The sequence below is a fragment of the Pelophylax lessonae genome, assembly GCF_965119305.1.
Source record: "Pelophylax lessonae genome assembly, chromosome: 3".
Classification (NCBI taxonomy): domain Eukaryota; kingdom Metazoa; phylum Chordata; class Amphibia; order Anura; family Ranidae; genus Pelophylax; species Pelophylax lessonae.
In genome coordinates this window covers 406,421,471-406,440,284 of record NC_138770.1, presented here as the reverse complement: position 1 = coordinate 406,440,284, position 18,814 = coordinate 406,421,471, and the positions used below count along the sequence as shown (strand labels likewise).

The window sequence follows — 18,814 nt, the reverse complement described above, 5'->3', positions numbered from 1 at the left end:
GACTTTGGAACACATGGAAATTAGAGACAGTGATGTGTTTTTAGTCACATATCCAAAGTCAGGTAATTATTATTATTATTATTATTATTATTAACAATGTCTAATCAGCACGTACCATCTGACGTCACCATCTCGTGTCTGAGGACAGGCTGAAGAGCCGACCGGCCGGCGGCTCGTTCAAACCCACGCTCTCTTACCTTTGTTTGTAAGTTGCTTTCTTTATTTACATTAATAAATCGTTAGTTTTTCCCTATAGAGCGCTTTGCTTTTTCCATATAACCCTCTTGGATCACCTTGGATGCAATTGGTTCAGCTATTCGGACATATCCTGAAGACACCCGCATGAGATTGTCATTGGCTCATTTGTTATCAGTGTCTGGTAAGCGGCAGTGTTATCGGTGGTAGTCCCTAATTTAATCTTGGTGGCTATTCAGGTTGTTTTCCTTCTGAATGCATGCTGTACATCTGTCATCTGGTAAGCAGATTGGATCTAAGGGTGCTGGCACTTCCTTTCACTTTTTATCACTACATGTTTGGTTAGCATGGGTGGTGGCATGCACTTCGGGTGATCTTATTGTTATTTAATGATACAAACAGTATTATGCTATGGAAGCTTTTCTCTTCACATGCATTTGACACACAATCACTGAGACATCTTACAAGTCTGAGGAGTCACTTTGAGGTTGTTGGATTGGAATCATTCCTCTGTCATTTGAGCGAATCTTTTACCTGCATTCGGTAAGGAGATTGTATACCTGGTGGCTTATACTTCACATTTGGATTAGATTCCAGATCAATTCCTTGAATATTTGGACAATTTATTTGGACATTATATATGGTATTACACCACTTAGTTTATGGTTATAACACCATCACCTCCGATCTTTTTTGTTAATATTTTTCGTTATAATATTTTTCAATTTAGCGCAACTTATTTTTTTATATAATCAGCACGTAAAGCAACAATAATTATAAAAGTGGACATAGCAGGTAAGGCTGGGTTTACATGTATGTGAATTGGATGTGCTTTTAACCACATCCAATTCACATAACATGTGAATGTGAACGGTAAAAATTTGCACCTAAACCGGTGAACAGAAACGCACCGGACTGCCGCACTGAAACTGTGGCCCTGTGTGTGTGAAGAGTTGAAATCACTACGTTTTGGATAAAGTGAGGAAAGGCTACAACTGCTTTTATTCCATTAATAATGACAGAAAGCCAGCATACAAAACTGATGAAAATAAGAGCTAACCATGTATACATACTGTACAACCGTGCTCACAACTTTGCATACCGTGGCAGAAATTGTGATATTTTGGCATTAATATTGAAAATATGACTGATCATGAAATAAAAGCTGTCTTTTTTAAGGATAGTGATCATAGGATGCTATTTATTATCACATAGTTGTTTGGCTACTTTTTAAATCATAGGATAACAGAAATCACCCAAATGGCCCTGATCAAAAGTTTCTATCCCCTGGAATGTTTGGCCTTGGTACAGAAACACAAGGTGACACACATAGGTTACAATGGCAATTAAAGGGTAATTTCCCACATCTGTGGCTCTTTAAATTGCAATTAGAGTCTGTATATCAATAGCCAATGATTTTGTTAGTTCTCAAATGGATGTACTGAGCAGGCTAGGTACTGAGCAATAGGAAGCAGAAAAGGACTGCATGACAATGTAATGGAACTTTATAAAGATGAAAAAGGATATAAAAAGATAAGCCTCGAATACTGTTCAATCACTTATTAAGAAGTGGAAAATATGGGGATTTCCTGATACCAAGCCAAGGTCAGGTAGACCAAGAAAAATTGCAGCCACAACTGGCAGAAGAATTGTTCGGGATATAAAAAAAAAAACCCATAGGTAACCTCAGAAGAAATACAGGCTACTCTGGAAAAAGATGGTGTGGTTGTTTCAAGGAACACAATACGAGGAACACTAAACAAAAATGAGCTGCATAGTCAAGTTGCCAGAAAGAAGCCTTTACTGCGTCAATGGCACAATAAAGCCTGGTTAAAATATGCCAGACAACACCTTGACATGCCTCACAGCCTCACTGTAATCTGGAGTGAGGAGAACAAAATAGAGCTTTATGGTCACAACCATAAGTGATATGTTTGGAGAAGGATAAACAAGACCTATAGGAATAGATTACCATCCCCACTGTGAAGCATGGTGGGGGCTCAATGATGTTTTTTTTTGGGGGGGGGGGTGAGTTGCTAGCTCTAAAGGCACAGAGAATCTTGTAAAAATTGATGGCAAGATGAATGCAGTATGTTATTAGAAAATACTGGCAGGCAATTTGCATTTTTCTATGTGACAGCTCTTGGACTTTCCAGCATGACCATAATCAAAAGACCAAGTGGGCCCTCCAGTGCATACAACAGAAAAAGGTGAAGGCTCTGGAGTGACCATCACAATCTCCTTACCTTAAAATCATTGAGCCACTCTGGAGAGATTTCAAACGTGTGGTTCATGCAAGATGGCCAAAGACTTTACGTAGCCTGGAGGCATTTTGGCAAGACGAATGGTCAGCTATACCATCTGCAAGAATTCTGGGCCTCATAGACAACTATTACAAGAAACGACACACTGTCATTGATGCTAAAGTGTGCAATACACAGTATTATTAACTAAGGGTATGCAGAATTTTCTTTACATTCTGTTTTGACCTTTAGTTGAATTTGACTCCCATAAGAAATAAAATAAATGTGTTTTGCCTGCTCACTCATGTTTTCTTTAAAATTGGTACATATTGTATATTAGGTATGCAGATTTTTATGCACAACTGAATCTAAAAGCCATCCATAGCTCATATCAGAAAGATGGACATTCTCTTTGTCTCTTTGTCCTACTGACAGGGACCTGCAAAGGATGTCCTGCTTCAGAATCCACTGTTGCTAGCTGGATAAGACAATTCATCTCAAGAGCTTAGACTTAAAAGGATAAAACACCTCCTGCACTATTACATGCTCACTCTACCAGATCATGTTGAAATGTTTCTTTGGCATATGGATATCAACTATCTGTTGCCAAGCTTTGAAAGGCCTGCCACCTTCATACTTTCTCCAAGTTCTAGCAGGTAGACATCCAAGCCACTGAGGATGCAGCCTTTAGCAGCAGAAGTTCTTGCAGCAGCCCTCTGACTTGGGTTTTTTGACCCTTGCTATTGTTGGACCTGTTGGCACAGTTCTGTTTTTGCACTGTAATTGCAAAGTTGACAGGTTGAGATTTTACCTAGAATTGCTGATTGAAAGAAGGGTTTCTCCAAGAGTGGTGTCTACATTACTTTGTAGAAAAAAGCTTGTAACTTCCTCTAAATAATTATGAATCTGGAAAATGTCTGTGTTTTTCAACTATAAAAACAACCAGGCAATCCGTTTTAAACCAGACATCCCCAAAATTCTGTGTTTTTTTTTTTAAAAAAAGGCCTACAGCTCAAGACTTAATGCCTTGTACACACGCACCGATTGTCGGCCGACCGTTCAGCCGTCTTTTGTCCGGTGCTGTTGTGTTGGTTGGTTGTCGGTTGAAATGTACTCTAGACTTGCACTTGACTTTTGTTGGCCGACAGAAAATGACGTCACTACGTTCAACGCACGTTCGACGCACGTCCGCCGCTACAAAAGAGGAAGTGAGTGTTTGGCCGTGACCCTTCTGGGCATCTTGCGCTGATTTCGGTAGCATTTGTTTGGTTGACGACATTTCGCTATTTTCCGAGACATCGTTCGAGAATTTATTATGGAGACCGAGGATTCGACTTTTGCTGTAGTTGGTCTTGGAGTTTTGGCTCTGAGGCGAGTTATGAGCAAGAGGAAGAAGAAGCAGACCTCCTGGACGAAAAATTGGTTGCTTAACCGTGATCAATTTTCCCACATGTCCTTGCTGAGGGAGATCCAGGAAAATAATCCTGATGACTTCAGGAATTATTTGAGGATGACGGATCCCATCTTTCACCTTCTTCTTGCCCTGGTGTCAGGGCCGGACTGGCCTACCGGGATACCGGGAAATTTCCCGGTAGGCTGCCTGCCCTGGGGCCGCTTTGGGGCTGGGCAGCTGCTGCAGTGCCTGCCCAGGACCGATCCCGGGCGGGTCACGGTGGCCGGGTACAAAGAAGAGCAGGTGCGCCGTGAGATGACACAGAGGGGAGGGGCGTCAAAGTCCTCTTCTGACCTGCGCCCAGGAGCCTTGAACTGAACACAAACCGGCCTTTGACCAGCTCGGCTCGAAACTGCACATGCGCAGTTCCGGAGATGCTCGAGAGCCAGCCGCCCGAGACGATGTGATCCGAGTCTCTGCGGCTGCAACAATTGCTCCGCCCCCGCCACCTCTCAGCCAATCAGCATTAGAGATCTAATTTTACCCGCCCCCCCTTCTACAGCCCGCCACATTTGAAAAGAAGATGTGGGCAGCCAGAAGATGGTGGGGCTGTACTGTATCGAGGCGGTGGGAGTCTGCTGTCCCTTGTAACCAGGTAAATAGAAAAAACTGATTTGAAGCTCTTGCAGATGTGGGTTGGAAAGAAGAAGCACTGGAAGTGAGCAGAAGTCTCTTTATTGTGTTTGCTGGGCAGGCCGAAGTGGAAGCAGATGACACCCGCAGAGGGATGGGAGGAGGAGGTCACAAGGATGGATCTCAGAAATTTTTGCTGGGACTTGTAGTCCCTCACCTTTGCGGATGTTATACCCCAAAAGTAAAGGACTACAGGTCCCAGCATGAACCCCTCAGAGCTGAGGATGTATCACACCCTGCCCCCCCAACTAGTGAAGGACTACAGGTCCCAATGTCCCTGCATGAACCCCTCAGAGCTGAAAAATGACAGGTCACAGCATGAACCTGTCAGATATAAGGGGTCACATCCTTAGGTCTCAGGGGCTCATGCTGGAACTTGTAGTCCTTCACTTTTGGGGGATCACATTCTTAAATCTCAGGGGCTCAAGTTGGGACTTGTTGTCCTCCACTAGTTGGGGGGGGGGGGTGTGTGTCACATCCTCAGCTCTGAGGGGTTCATGCTGGGACTTGTACTCTGTCACTTTTGGGGGATGTGACCCTCCCTATAGTGAAGAACTGCAAGTCCCAGAACCCGTCAGATATAAGGGGTCACATCCTTAGATCTCAGGGGTTCATGCTGGAACTTGTAGTCCTGCACTCTTGGGGGGATCACATTCTTAAATCTCAGCGGCTCATGTTGGGACTTGTTGTCCTCCACTAGTTGGGGGGGGGGGTGTCACATCCTCACCTCTGAGGGGTTCATGTTGGGACTTGTACTCTGTCACTTTTGGGGGATGTGACCCTCCCTAAAGCGAAGAACTGCAAGTCCCAGCATGAACCCTTCAGAACTGAGGATATGTTACACTCCCCCAACTAGTAGAAGACAACAAGTCCCAATAGGCGTATATTGATTGGTTTGCGCAAAAGTTGAGAGGAGGTCAGGGACAGCGCCATCAGGCAAGTCTGAAGGGGGGGGGGCAGTGATGTAAGGGGGGAAGGGGAATACAATAATGTAAGAGGGCATTAATATAAAGGCTCCCCTTATATCATTACCCCCCCCCCACACACACACACACACACATTCCCAGAGTTCCTGGGGTCCCCCTTGATTGCTCCACCTTCACCACTTTTAACCGGAATTTTCTTGGCGTAAATGGTGTTATGCTATTGGGCCGGTATAATAATGCTATGAGGCTGGTATGAAATTATTTCCAGGGCTGGTTTTTATTCCCAGTCCGGCCCTGCCTGGTGTCCCCCTATATTATCAAGCAGGATATGTGTATGCGTTTGCAATTACTCCTGAGCAAAGGTAAATTGCAACTTTGAGATATCTTGCAACAGGGAGAAGCCTGCAGGATCTCAAGTTCACCACAGGCATCTCCCCCCAAGCTCTTGGTATCATCATCCCTGAGACCTGCTCTGCTATCATCAAGGTCTTGCAGAAGGACTATATCAAGGTATGTTTTATGTTTTACATGACATTACATGTATTAGTCATCTCACCCGAATTATGATGTTTTTGGATGTACATCAATTTACAGAGGTCCTTAATTTGTAACTACCCTATGTCCACATGCACATAGTAGTAAAGATTTATATTATCTTAACCATTTGTAAAATTACCCACTAACCACCCCAGCATTCTCTCCTATGTGTCCCTAAACGCATTGCCTGTTAACAGTATATTGAATCTGTGTCATTTTCTGACTTTCCCTGAACCAATTCTTCCTTTGCCAATGTGTTAGTACCTAGTTTATGAATTATCTTAAAGACATCAGTCCATCCATTCCAACCTATGATTGTGTATGTTTATGTAATGATGTAAAAACGCTCAGTGGCCACAAGCCCTTATTGATGTATAAATGCATAGTTTTACTTACCCATCCCCCCCACCCACCCATGCTAAATGTAAAAGTCAGCATATACCAAAGCTCTAGCTGGTGAATTACAATATAATAACATTAGGAGATGTAAAATAAATATATGTAGATGTTAGATCCCCAAATGCAAACGATTGGCTTCCTGTTGTTTATATCTTAAATTTTCATAAGCATTTAACAGACAACTGTGTGTGTAATAATGTGATGTGCTCAAGCACTAATAGTTTTTTGTTCCCCCCCCCCCCCCACAGTTTCCTTCAAACGCAGAGCAATGGATGGAGATTTCTGCTCAATTTCTGGAAAAGTGGAATTTTCCCAATTGTGGGGGTGCTATAGATGGGAGGCACGTCCGCATTGTCCCCCCTCCGAATTCCAGCTCATTTTATTTTAATTATAAAGGTTTTTTTAGTATAGTAATGCTAGCCATAGTTAATGCTAACTATGAGTTTATCTTTTTGGATATTGGCAAAAATGGCCGCAATTCGGATGGGGGAGTTATTGAGCAGACGGAGTTCGCTCGTCGCCTTCATAACGGCACTCTGAACTTGCCATCCAGGGATCAAACCATTGAGGGGATGAGCTTCGTTTTTGTGGCAGATGTTGCTTTTGCGCTTGGGAAGCATCTTATGAAGCCCTACCCTCAGAGGAACCTCACCCCCGGGCAAAGGATCTTTAACTACTGGTTGTCCAGAGCTCGCAGAGTGGTGGAGAATGCCTTTGGGATAATGGCCAACCGGTTCAGGATCTTTCTGACTTCAATACACCTGGCACTCTACAAAATAGATCACGTGGTCCTCTGTTGCTGCATTTTACATAACTTTTTACGCAGGAATGCTGAGAACTATCTAATGCAGCAACTGTATACTGACCCTGCTATGCCAGGGCCAAGTGGAGAGGCACAACCCCGTGAACAAGTGGAGTCCATGACCTCAATGGAAGTTGGACGTTCCGGATTGGCATCACAAAGAGCCCGTCAGATCCACCAGGAATATTTAGAATATTTTGTGGGGAGAGGAGCTGTGTCCTGGCAGGAATCACTGCCAGACAGTCGTTAATATTGTCTGATCTGCCAGACACAAGATAAAGGTGAGAGATATAATAATTTTTCTGAAATTAAAAAAAAAATTGCAATGATTCTGTATTGTGTATTCTAATAATTTGGGCACATATCCAAAACAACATGTTTTGGGTTCATCATGTGTTATATATGTGTTACTTTAGAAGGGTTAATACATTCATCAGTGTGTTTCTCTACTGTTGTCTCTCCCCAGCTGTTCCAATGCGATGATGGCCATGTGTTATTTTTTTTCCCAGTGGTGTAAATACAAGGGCCTTCTGCACCCCTTTAAATTTATACAAACCCTCTCACATTGAGAAGTAGGTCACACCCAAGGTTCATCCAATGTCACCTTACATTGGTGGTCATTGTCCAGAAGGTGCCCATACTATATATTTATTCTAATACATTAGTGTATTAACAACTTACCTCCACCTGTTATGTTGTGTTCATTTATGACATCCTTCTCACTGCCCACCAATGTAAGGAGATGTCAGTGTTATGTGAAACTTGCTCATTGTTGAGCTCAAACAAGTGTTGTACTTTGAGTGCCGGGTCACACTTATGCGATGCGGGAAGGCTGGAAATTCACAGCCTGTCACCGCATCGCAAACGCACCCTTGGCAGTTCACACTGCCATATGCGATTCGCTGGGGGTGTCAGTGAAATGTTAACGACACCCCCAGTTTGATCGCATATTGCAGTGCGATCTTTAGTGCCGGTTCACACTCTTGTGGCTGCGGCAATGGCATGTAATATTGGATCGCACTGCTCCTTTATTACATGCAATCGGCTGTGCGGTGCGAATTCAGGCATACACTTTGTATGGCCAAATTCACACTGCACCCGCACACAAGTCGCACATGACCCTTTTTTTCTGCCGCATCAGGATCGGATCGCACAGTGGTTCACACTTGTGCGATCCAATCCTGTGCAAACTGTAAATATCGCACTGCGATATGCGATCAAACTGGGGGTGTCGTTAACATTTCATTGACACCCCCAGCGTATCGCATATGGCAGTGTGAACTGCCAAGGGTGCGTTTGCGATGCGGGGACAGGCTGCGAATTTCCAGCCTTCCCACATCGCATAAGTGTGACCCGGCACTTACATTTCGAACAGGATTGGATCGCACAAGTGTAAACCACTGTGCGATCCGATCCTGATGGGGCTGAAAAAAAGGGTCATGTGCGATTTGTGTGCGGGTGCAGTGCGAATTTGGCCATACAAAGTGTATGCCTGAATTCGCACCGCACAGCCGATCGCATGTAATGAAGGAGCAGTGAGCTCCTATATTACATGCCATTGCCGCAGCCGCAAAAGTGTGAACCGGCACTAAATATAACCTGTATTTTAGTAGACTGATTGCCACTCAGTTCACAGATATCATAGTGCATTCAGTGTACTAGTGAATATCACTTGTTAGATGTCCACTGGTCCTGAAGGCACAAACATTTTGCCCAGCTGATAATTATACACACAATCAAAACTGCTTTCATTAACATGCAAATATGCGAATAGGACAGCCATCATACATTTTGTGCTACCTTACCCAGCTTAAGACCTGCCCCCCCCCCCAGCGAAAGTCAAAGAAAGAATCGAACACACATTGTTGAATGTAAAAATTTTTTACTAAAACACATTCACAGGGTTAGGGTTAGGGTTAAGGTTAGGGTTAGGGTGTTGTAAAGTGCTTCATATGCATAGGAGTCCTGTATAAAACTTGAACAAACTTCAGTACACCTTTAACAGATGACGATGCATGTATTGTGCAATAAATATGCCATAAAATTTACCACGAACATGGGTAACAACAATAACATCCCAATAAAAACCAATAAAAGATCTGTAAAAATTTGTTTAAAATTTGGCAAGCATGTCAACAAAGTCTCTCATTTTATTTTGTAAGGCTGTTGCCGCCTCCTTCATTTTTTCTAGCTCTGAGCAGCATTGTAGAGCCTCTGCTGTCATCCTGGCTATAGTGCAACTAGGAAAAACATGACCTGTTAATACAAAAAATAAATATTAAGTACATGCGAAGCAACTAGATGAGGTCATAATATAGGAACACTTGGGTTCAAGTTTAGCTTAAACTACTCAAGAGTTAATACCTACCCTGCTCTTCTGCTCTTTTGCCCTAGGCTCCTCTTCTTCCTCCTGTCCTCCTCCGATGCTGTTGCCGATGATTATGCCAGTCTCCGGTCTCTGCAGCTTAATATATATCCATTAGGGGCGTGAACGCACAATGACGTCATCGAGAGGTCACGTCCATAATGGATATATATTAAGCTGCAGAGACCGGAGACCGGCAGAATCATCAGCAACAGCATCGGAGGAGGACAGGAGGAAGAAGAAGACCCTAGGGCAAAAGAGCAGACAAAAGAAGAGTAGAAGATTGGACAGCAGAAGAGCGGAGAGGAGAAGAAACCCGAAGAGCAGAGTGGAGAAGACCGGATGAAGATTTTTAAGAACATTTCATAGACGTCTCCTGTCGTTATTCACATACACTTCCTTTTATGGGGTGAATGGGTAGGGGTACTATGTACCCCATACCCATTCACATAGGGAGTGGGGCCCATGATCTGGGGGTCACCCCTTGTTAAAGGGTGCTTCCAGATTCCTATGAGTCCCCTGGCCGCATGACCCCCACAACCACCGGACAGGGTTGTGGGGATGAGGCCCTTGTCCTCATCCACATGGGGGCAAGGTGCTTTGGGGTGGGGGGTGCAGAGCCCCCCCTGCCCCAAAGCAACAACACCCCCCCATGTTGAGGGCATGTGGGCTGGTGTGGTCAAGGGGGGGTGGGTCTGCTTGCTCATCCCCTCCCCTTTCCTGGCCTGCCAAGCTGCATGCTTGGATAAGGGTCTTGTATGGATTTTGGGGGTACCCCACGCCGTCTTTTTGGTGTGGGCCTACCCTCAAATTGCATACCACACACAAAGGGCCTGTTTTCGAACTTTGGGGGGGACACCCGCGGCGGTTTATCCCATTTTTCCGTGGAGTTCCCCCTCAATAATCTTACAGCGCAAGTGGCCCCGCTAGTCAGATCATCCTGATCCGACTTACGGTGTGACTTCCATTCAAATCAAGCGGCTCCCATAGGGAACTATTGTTTCGAAATGGAGGCTGAAAATAACGCTGCTAAAAGCAACATGGCAAAACGTGTGATTACGCTAATTGAGCAAACTACTGAAAGCACGTTTTTACAGCTGCTTTTTCCGGCGTCCGAACTAGCTTTGACACACGTTTTTTCTAATGCCCCGTGTGCATGGGGCCTAAAAACCACCAAACGTCTAAAACATATGTTTGGTCTAAAATGTGAATCAGGTGCGCCAAACAATTTAATCATGTGTCAAATATATAATCATATAGTCACAAATCTACACAAATGAAGAAAAAATAATAATATTTGACACTATATGATTATATAATTGACACATAATTTTAAAGTTTTGCGCACCTGATTCACATTATTTAACAAACAGGTAGTTCCTTTGAAGCATTACATCAAATACAGCAAATGAGAAATACACTTGGAAACACATTATAAAAAAACTTACTTGTGCACACAACTGGCTCCCCGACACTTGCTTCCTGATCTGGATCATTTGCAGATGTGCTTGCAAGGCTGGTTGGAATGGTGGCACGAGATTTGGCTTCTGACAATTCCACATCAGAACCAGCTGGAGGTGACACATCCTATACCTCACATGAGGGAACCTCTGCAATGTACATTTTTTATGTAATACAACAATATAAGGTTAAACAATCATCGCAAATACACATATTTTTAGTATCCCAATACCCAAAAATCTGGGCCTACCAACCTTCCTGTTGCTGTGGTGGCTGCACACTTGTTGGCTCCACCATGCTGCACTCGGGACTACTGTCTTTATCTACATAATAATAAAAATGTGGCATATAATAAAATTCACAAGAGGTAAATGTGATAGGACATGGTGCACAGCTTGACAGCTATTTTCTTTAAAAATATTAAGACATGTACATGGTTATCTCCTAAAAAGTTAGAACATTAATGTTTGACTCAGCATAGGAAACTGAAGAAAAAGAAAAATGTGTGCCAGCATCTGGGCCCATGTCCTCTGCTTCTTCCTCCAATGTGGATGGAGCTGCCACAGTCGCTGCACCTCTCCTCCTCTTTTCCCATTCTTTTAATTAGCGTTTTTCTCCTATTTAAAGGTTAGAAAAATAATATGGGAATAATATGAATGTTTGCATAGAAAATTAGTTGCAAGAAAGAACATTCGTTGCAATAAAATGCATATATTCTTTACTGTGGCTTCCTGTCTTTTAATGTAATATACAAAAAAATCATCAATAGATCGATCTAATCCAGACATGACCAATCAAATAAATAATTTGAAAGTTTTAATATACATTATAATCTATACATTTTAATACAACATACACCAAATCGACCCAATACATATTGCTTGATAAAATAAATAAACTTACTTTTTTTTAGAATACGATGTATGTGACCAAGCTGTTCTTGCTCCCGATGTTTCAGATCTGACCATCTTTTGCGGATTTGGTCTTTTGATCGTTCCACACCGTACTTTTTTAGTAAACATGCCACCACCTTGTCCAGAATCCGGTCTTTTCGTGAGTTGGGCCTTTCATAATTATCCAACCTGCCATCATAGTCGTGCTTCTCAAGTATGCCAACCATCTCCACCATTTACCCCTTGGTCATAGGTGTTGCTTTGGTTTTTTTGGTGGCCCAACCACTTCGGCCTTCACTTGTGGAACTCTGAGATTGTTGGGACATGTTCACTTGGCAAAGAATCTTCCGCCGACTCACGTGTGTGTGTGTCGCATGCAGCCTAATCTTCGGCACGTACACGCCCCTGCGTCAGCCTGCCACTGGAGGCGGAGTTAACGCATGCGCTGTCTTTAAAGGACGCCAGATCTTTCGGTCAATGATATCGGACAAATCGTTTGTAGGAGCACGATCGATCGGCGAATCACGACTCTTCACCACAAACAAAGGTACGACTATTGATTCAAAAGCCGGTGGTTTTGGTCCTATACAGCTTATATTGGGAATATCTTTATTATGTGACAAAATACATGCTGTTTTACTATATTTTGTGTTGTGTTGTGTCTTGCAGGCATATACTGTACTACATAATGGTGGACAAATTCACGACCCCTGAGTTTTTACAACTCTTTATTGAGGAGTACAGGAAACTGCCCTGTTTGTGGTAAGTGAAACAAAAAACTACAGTAATAGGCAACTTAGACAAGAGGCCTATTAAAAATTAGTTGCCTTTTACCAAACGGCTAATCCAAAGGCTAACGTTACATATATCAAAAGCAAAATAAGCAGCATTCGTACTGTGTACATACGGGAGCTGAATAAAATTGAGAAAACAACGAGGTCTGGAACTGCTGCAGCGGAGGTCTATGTACCACGGCTGTGGTATTTTGAAAGCCTCAGGTTCCTGACGGACGTGGAGGAATCCAGGCCATCCCTGTCCACACTCCCTTCAACATCGGCAGAGGCCTCATTTGAGGCCAGCCAGGAGGAAGTTATCCTAGAAGGCAATTTGACTCAGGTATGGTATTTCACAATATATTGTCTGCAATAAATATAATGATGTAACAAAATAATTAGCAAGACCATAATTGACCCTTTCTGTAAACAGGGGCGTAGCAAGGGGTTGGCGAGACCGGCGCCCGCCAGGGGCGCAGGCCAGGGGGGGGGTGCAAAATACATTGGCAGTGTTAGTGATTTTTTAGACCTCCGCTCAGCCTGCGCTCTCCAGAACCTCCAGGCAGCATGCAGCTTCATCCAGGTCTAAAACATTGAGAGCAGCTGAGCCAGCAGACCAGGAGACTGAGACTGCCTCTCACTGCATCCCCAGCACACCTCCGGTCTTACACACACTGCTGTAGCCTCAGCATTCCTCCGGCTCTACCGTTTTTTTCCCTCTAACAAACTAACAGCTCCTGCAAATGATACATCCATCCTTGCTTCCATGTCTCTGTTCTCTCACTCCGGGTCAGCAAGGCAGGTGGCTCCCTTATTCCTCTTTCCCTGCACCGATTCCCCCTCAATGCCCTACATCAAGCCCTCTGCAAGTTCAGGCCCCTCTCTCTCTGTCACCCCCCTCTCTTTCTGCAACTCCCCTCCTCTCTCTCTCACACCCCCTCTTTCTCTCCCTCTCTCTATCTCTCACCCCTCTCTTTCTTGTTGTTCACACCTGAGACAATGATTGCCCACTAGAGAGCTCTACACTGGGCAAACAAGGGACACATCAGAAACTTTAAATTCCCTTTTATTTTTTGTTTGTTAAATTTTGTAATTTTTCATGGGGGGGGGGGGGGAATACAGCTCCTCGCCAAGGGCACTGGAGACCCTAGGTACGCCACTGTATGTAAAGTCTGTTATTTGTTAAACGAAATACAACAAACATTACTTTTTATATACACTATAACATTCTAATAAATTGTTCATTTCATCAACAGGAAAGTGTCACAGAGGATGAGGCAGGTGTCAGCCAGAAGGCTGTGGAGCCATCTGTATCTGCCCAACCTCCTGCCAAACGGCGGCAGAAACAGAAGCATATAGATGACATCACAACAGAGTTCCTGAGCCAGGCCTCCATTGCCCTAAAAAGAAAGCCGGAAGACCATGAGTCCTTTGGAAACATTATGGGCAATAAGCTCAAAAAAGTTGATTTTCTGCAGCGCCAAAGGGCTGAGCTGCTCCTTATGCAGGTGCTGCATAAAGCAGAACGGGGCCACCTACAGGAGCGCACACACCTCTGCGATGAGCACCCATGCCCTCCACCTCCACCTCCACCACAGCAACCCCAGCCACCACCTCCACATCAGCCACAACTGCCACATGGCAGTCAGTGGCAATATGGCCCTCAAGATCCCAACATCCAGTCATGGCAGCATGATTACCATTATGCACAATTATAATTTACCCTAATTTGGACCCTGTTATTTATGTTACCCCTTTTTATTTATTTCAAATTTATATGAGGCGAAATGGTCCTTTTTTATTTTATTTTTAAAAATACGGAGAGTATTTATATATTTATGTTGGATTTTCTTCTTTTCGCAAATAAATACAATGTTCCCAAAAAAAACTTGCCTATCTTTATTTTTTAAAATGTAGAATATTGTGAGTAAGCTGCAATATATGTTTTAGTCATTAAATCAAAAATGAATAAAGGGACATATCAATAGTTAGATCTTTGCAGTAAAAATACAAAGAGAATGGTGAAGAGTTTAAACTATTTAATTTTAACATTTGATGCACCATATAGAATAGACAAATCATTATCTTCATCATAACAGAACACATGCCTTTTTAATTGTAAAGTATAGAATTATGAGCAGCATCTTCCTTCTTCTCACATTTACCAAGATGAGCAAGTGCTCCGCATTTCACATATTTTTAGGACTGCCGCGAGACGAAAGTTCTTTCTTGATAAAATGGCTAGTTTACTTGAGAATATTCTTTCGGGTCGTTATTTGGTTCCGATCATGCGTGTTCCGATTTGTAGTTTGTCAGCCGAATTCTGTACTGACTGAGGAACAATCGGCCGTTCTGTTGTTGGCCAACAAAAATTTTATTGCATGCACACCAGATTTTGTTCAGCCGAAAAGTCGCAGTCGGTTGTCGGAAGCATCATACTAACAAGCCGACAATCGGCCGATCGGACGTTGGCCGAATATTTACGGCCGACAATCGGTACGTGTGTACGGGGCATTAGGTGCATTTTCTAAGCAGCTTTTCTCCTACCAAGATCTCTGGCATTCAGAGGAGAAAAGCAAATACACATGTGTGCATGAGGCCTTAAAGGTACAGATGCAACCTCATTTTCTTTTTTTTTTTTTTACACCTCTTTCAGCTCATCCTATCACTAGATTTGTGAGAATGTCATAATAAGGACAGAAGTTTTTGCAAGATACCTGATAGATTTTGCCCTTATCCCCTTGAATTATTGTCACACTGCAATGGCATATCTTACCTAGGATAGTTTTAGGTGTGAAGAACTCCTAGAAAGAAAAAATTGCTAGTATATAGCCACAAGTCATATTACCAAATCTTACAATTATCTTTTATTTATGGAGCTAAAACAAGAATGGAGTGGATGGGGTAGCAAAGTTTGCCTTATATAGTGATATTTCTGCTTTATTAATGCATTGATTCAGTTTCCTAACCCGTAAATATTTTCTGTCTGGAATTTACTGTTACAGAAACAAGACAGCCCTGTTCCAGCACTTCAGATTGCTAAACATTGTATGGAATACCTTAGCTCATATATCCTAAATCAACCCTTCTTTTGGATTCCCTGGAAAACATTTTCTCCTGCCAATACAGCTAGAGCACCCATTTGTAATAAAGCCAAATCACTGGCCACAGGAGTTTCATGCCTAAGTCAACATGTTTGCATTTATTGTTCAACATAAGAGTCAAAGTACTTTGAGCAAACAAGATGTTTTTTTTATTTTCAACATCTACTGTTTATCTTGTAGAGATGTTCAGTTCTAAGGTCCAAAACCAAGAGGAATAGGTTGCAGTTGTATGAAATTCTAGATAGTTTCTTTTTAGCTTCCCTGAGGTGCTGCCTCTATGGACCTAGGGCCACTTTAGAAGTTAAAGCTGAACTCACCAAAAGTGAATGGAATGATCAATTCCAGCATAGACCATACCTCTGTTCCATGTTGCCCTGTTGTCTGCCGACCCCCTGATATTCTGGGTTTAGTTGTGGCTTTGTACCATGTGACATTCTGTATATCCTGCTGATAGACTCTATCCCTTCCGCAGCCAATTCCTGCAGCAGGTAGAGTCTATAACACTCCTCTTTGTGGTCTTTCAGACTCTGTAAATTATGTAACTTCCTTCACAGCTCTAATGGTGGGTGGGATTTATTACATCCTATTTAGCATTCAATCCTGTCCAATCACACCTACAAGATGTGCCCAAACCTTCCAAGCCCCTCCTCACAGATCACAGCATTACTCAAGAAGGAAACCCCTCCCCTCATACATAGCCTGTTCTGAAAGCTAGCTGTGCTGCTGCTTGGCAGGATGGAATGGATTACGACTGGAATTCAGTCCTGCCCAGTTAAATATACCAACCAGTGTGAACAGGGAGAGTCCCACCCAGTGCTGTATCTTGGCCTAGGCCAACAAGGCCCAGGCCTAGGGCGGCACTTTGCAGAGGGGGAAGCAAAAAGCTGCACCCTGCACGAAAAAAAAAACAGCCTCTTCCCGGCATGAAAAGGGTCACCGCCAGCTTGCGCTACACTTTTTGTATAGTGCCAGTTTTATGTGGTGAATTGGGCTGGGAGGCAAATCAGTCTGGTGCCGCCATAAAGCGGTCACACTGCTACCTACCAGTATGATAATACCGGCTGGTCAGGACATTTTGACAGACTGCAGGCCGCCGACCACACTTAATACAACTGGCCCGACGGCCGCCAATGCTAATAAGTGTGGCACTGCAGCCAAATGCTCCGCCTACTCTCCTCTGCCCCCAGGCACTGATGGGCACTCATATGCTGCACTGATGGGCGCTAATAGGCTGTCCTTATGGGCACTAATATGCTGCTCTAATGGCCACTGATGAGGCGGCACGGGTGGGTACTGATAAACTGCACAGATGGGCACTAATGAGGCTGCACTGATAAGGCAGCACTGATATGCTGCACTGATATGCCGCACTGATGGGCACTGATATGCTGCACTGATGGGCACTGATATGCCGCACTGATGGGCACTGATATGCTGCACTGATGGGCACTGATATGCTGCACTGATATGCTGCACTGATGGGCACTGATGAGGCTGCACTGATGAGGCTGAACTTATGGGAACTTATGAGGCTGCACTGATAGACTGTGGTTGTGGTCTGTGGTTTACAGATGACAGGGCGGGTCATAAACAGGAAGGGGTGTGGCCTTTACAGGAAGGGGTGGGTCATATTTAAATTAGGGGGTGCACAAGTTTAGTCAGGCCTAGGGCAGCACAAAACCTAAATACGCCACTGGTCCCACCCCCAGATCCCGCTCCCCCCCCCCAAGCTCTGCCCTCTGTGAGGTGAATCATTTGCATGTGAAGGAAACTCCTCCATAATAACCTCCCTTAGCCCTTCCTCTGTAGTCTTGCTATGAGCCATTATTCTTTGGAATGCTGCAAGACAGGAATGACACAGGAGGAGGTATGACACATATATACCTGTTACCACCCACATGAAGACCCAGAAACACCCACAGTAACCCTACGACCCACCCACATCAACTCCCAGAACTGCCACAAGTGACTCCTATAGCCTGCCCTGATGCTACAGGAATGATATAGGAAAGTCAGAGAATGTAGAAATTCAGCCAGAAGGAGAAGTGACATCACACACAAGGAAACCTGCTCTATACAGCTAAAGGAGGTAAGTTACACACAGACTAATAGTGGGTATGTGATTCATTTACATGCACAATACATCTTTTGTTTTGGGGAGGAAAAGCTGGAGTTTTTCTTTAAGGTGAACCCATATACATTATTTAGACCCATTGAAAAGAAATGCTAGAGTTAAAAAAAAAAAAAAAAAAAAAAAAACACTGCAAGAAACAGTTATCCATTCACCCAAATTTGATGTTTACATTTGCATGGTTACTAGTTGCTTGCATTGGCCACTGGTTTGTTATATCTGTCAATGACTCTGACAGCAAGATTTCTGCATCTGACTATTCAAGTCTGGTTATCTGGAGCAGCTAGTACTGCAGTGTCACCTTTGCCTAGAACTTCCTTTAAATTTTACATGAATGAATTAATGATAGTGCAGTAGGACACTGTACTACTGAAATAAATATATAGTGTTGCGCAAATAAAAAATTATTAAATTAATTAATTAATTTGTGCTTAAATTATTAAAAACCCCAAATATTTATATGTGACATAATATTAAAGTGCCAATAGTGCTAGTTAAGTGGTAAATATAATATAATATAATATAATATAATATAATATAATATAATATAATATAATACTCATAGAAAAGAGAAAATATATAGATATAAAAGTCCAGTGTGCAAAGTGCAAAAAGCCAATAAACAAAGTCCAAAATGTAAACTTAAAGTGATCTGTGCTCCCAGAGAGAAGTGACCAGAGTGTCACAGTGGACAGCCAGCCGAGCACCCCCTTGTGAATGGGTGCTCACCTCAAATCCTTAAGAAGAGCGCATAGATTGTTATCCCAAAAAGATCATCCATCCATATTCTTCAGGGTTTCTCTCATTCACAGGAGTTGCAGCGTCAATCAATGCAGTATATATGCAAACAAAAAGACTTGCAATAGTGTATGAAATCCTTAAACAATCAGCTTTTATTA

At 43.2% G+C, this 18,814-nt stretch overlaps 1 protein-coding gene across 1 annotated transcript in view; it reads left to right on the top strand.

The window, feature by feature from the left end:
* Positions 1–18,814, top strand: part of LOC309551822 (amine sulfotransferase-like) — a 51,722-nt gene continuing 32,908 nt past the window's right edge. The window contains exon 1 of the mRNA XM_082252518.1: positions 1–62. Within this exon, the coding sequence (XP_082108644.1) occupies positions 14–62 (49 nt within the window). The 5' untranslated portion in view covers positions 1–13. The remainder of the gene's footprint in view (positions 63–18,814) is intronic.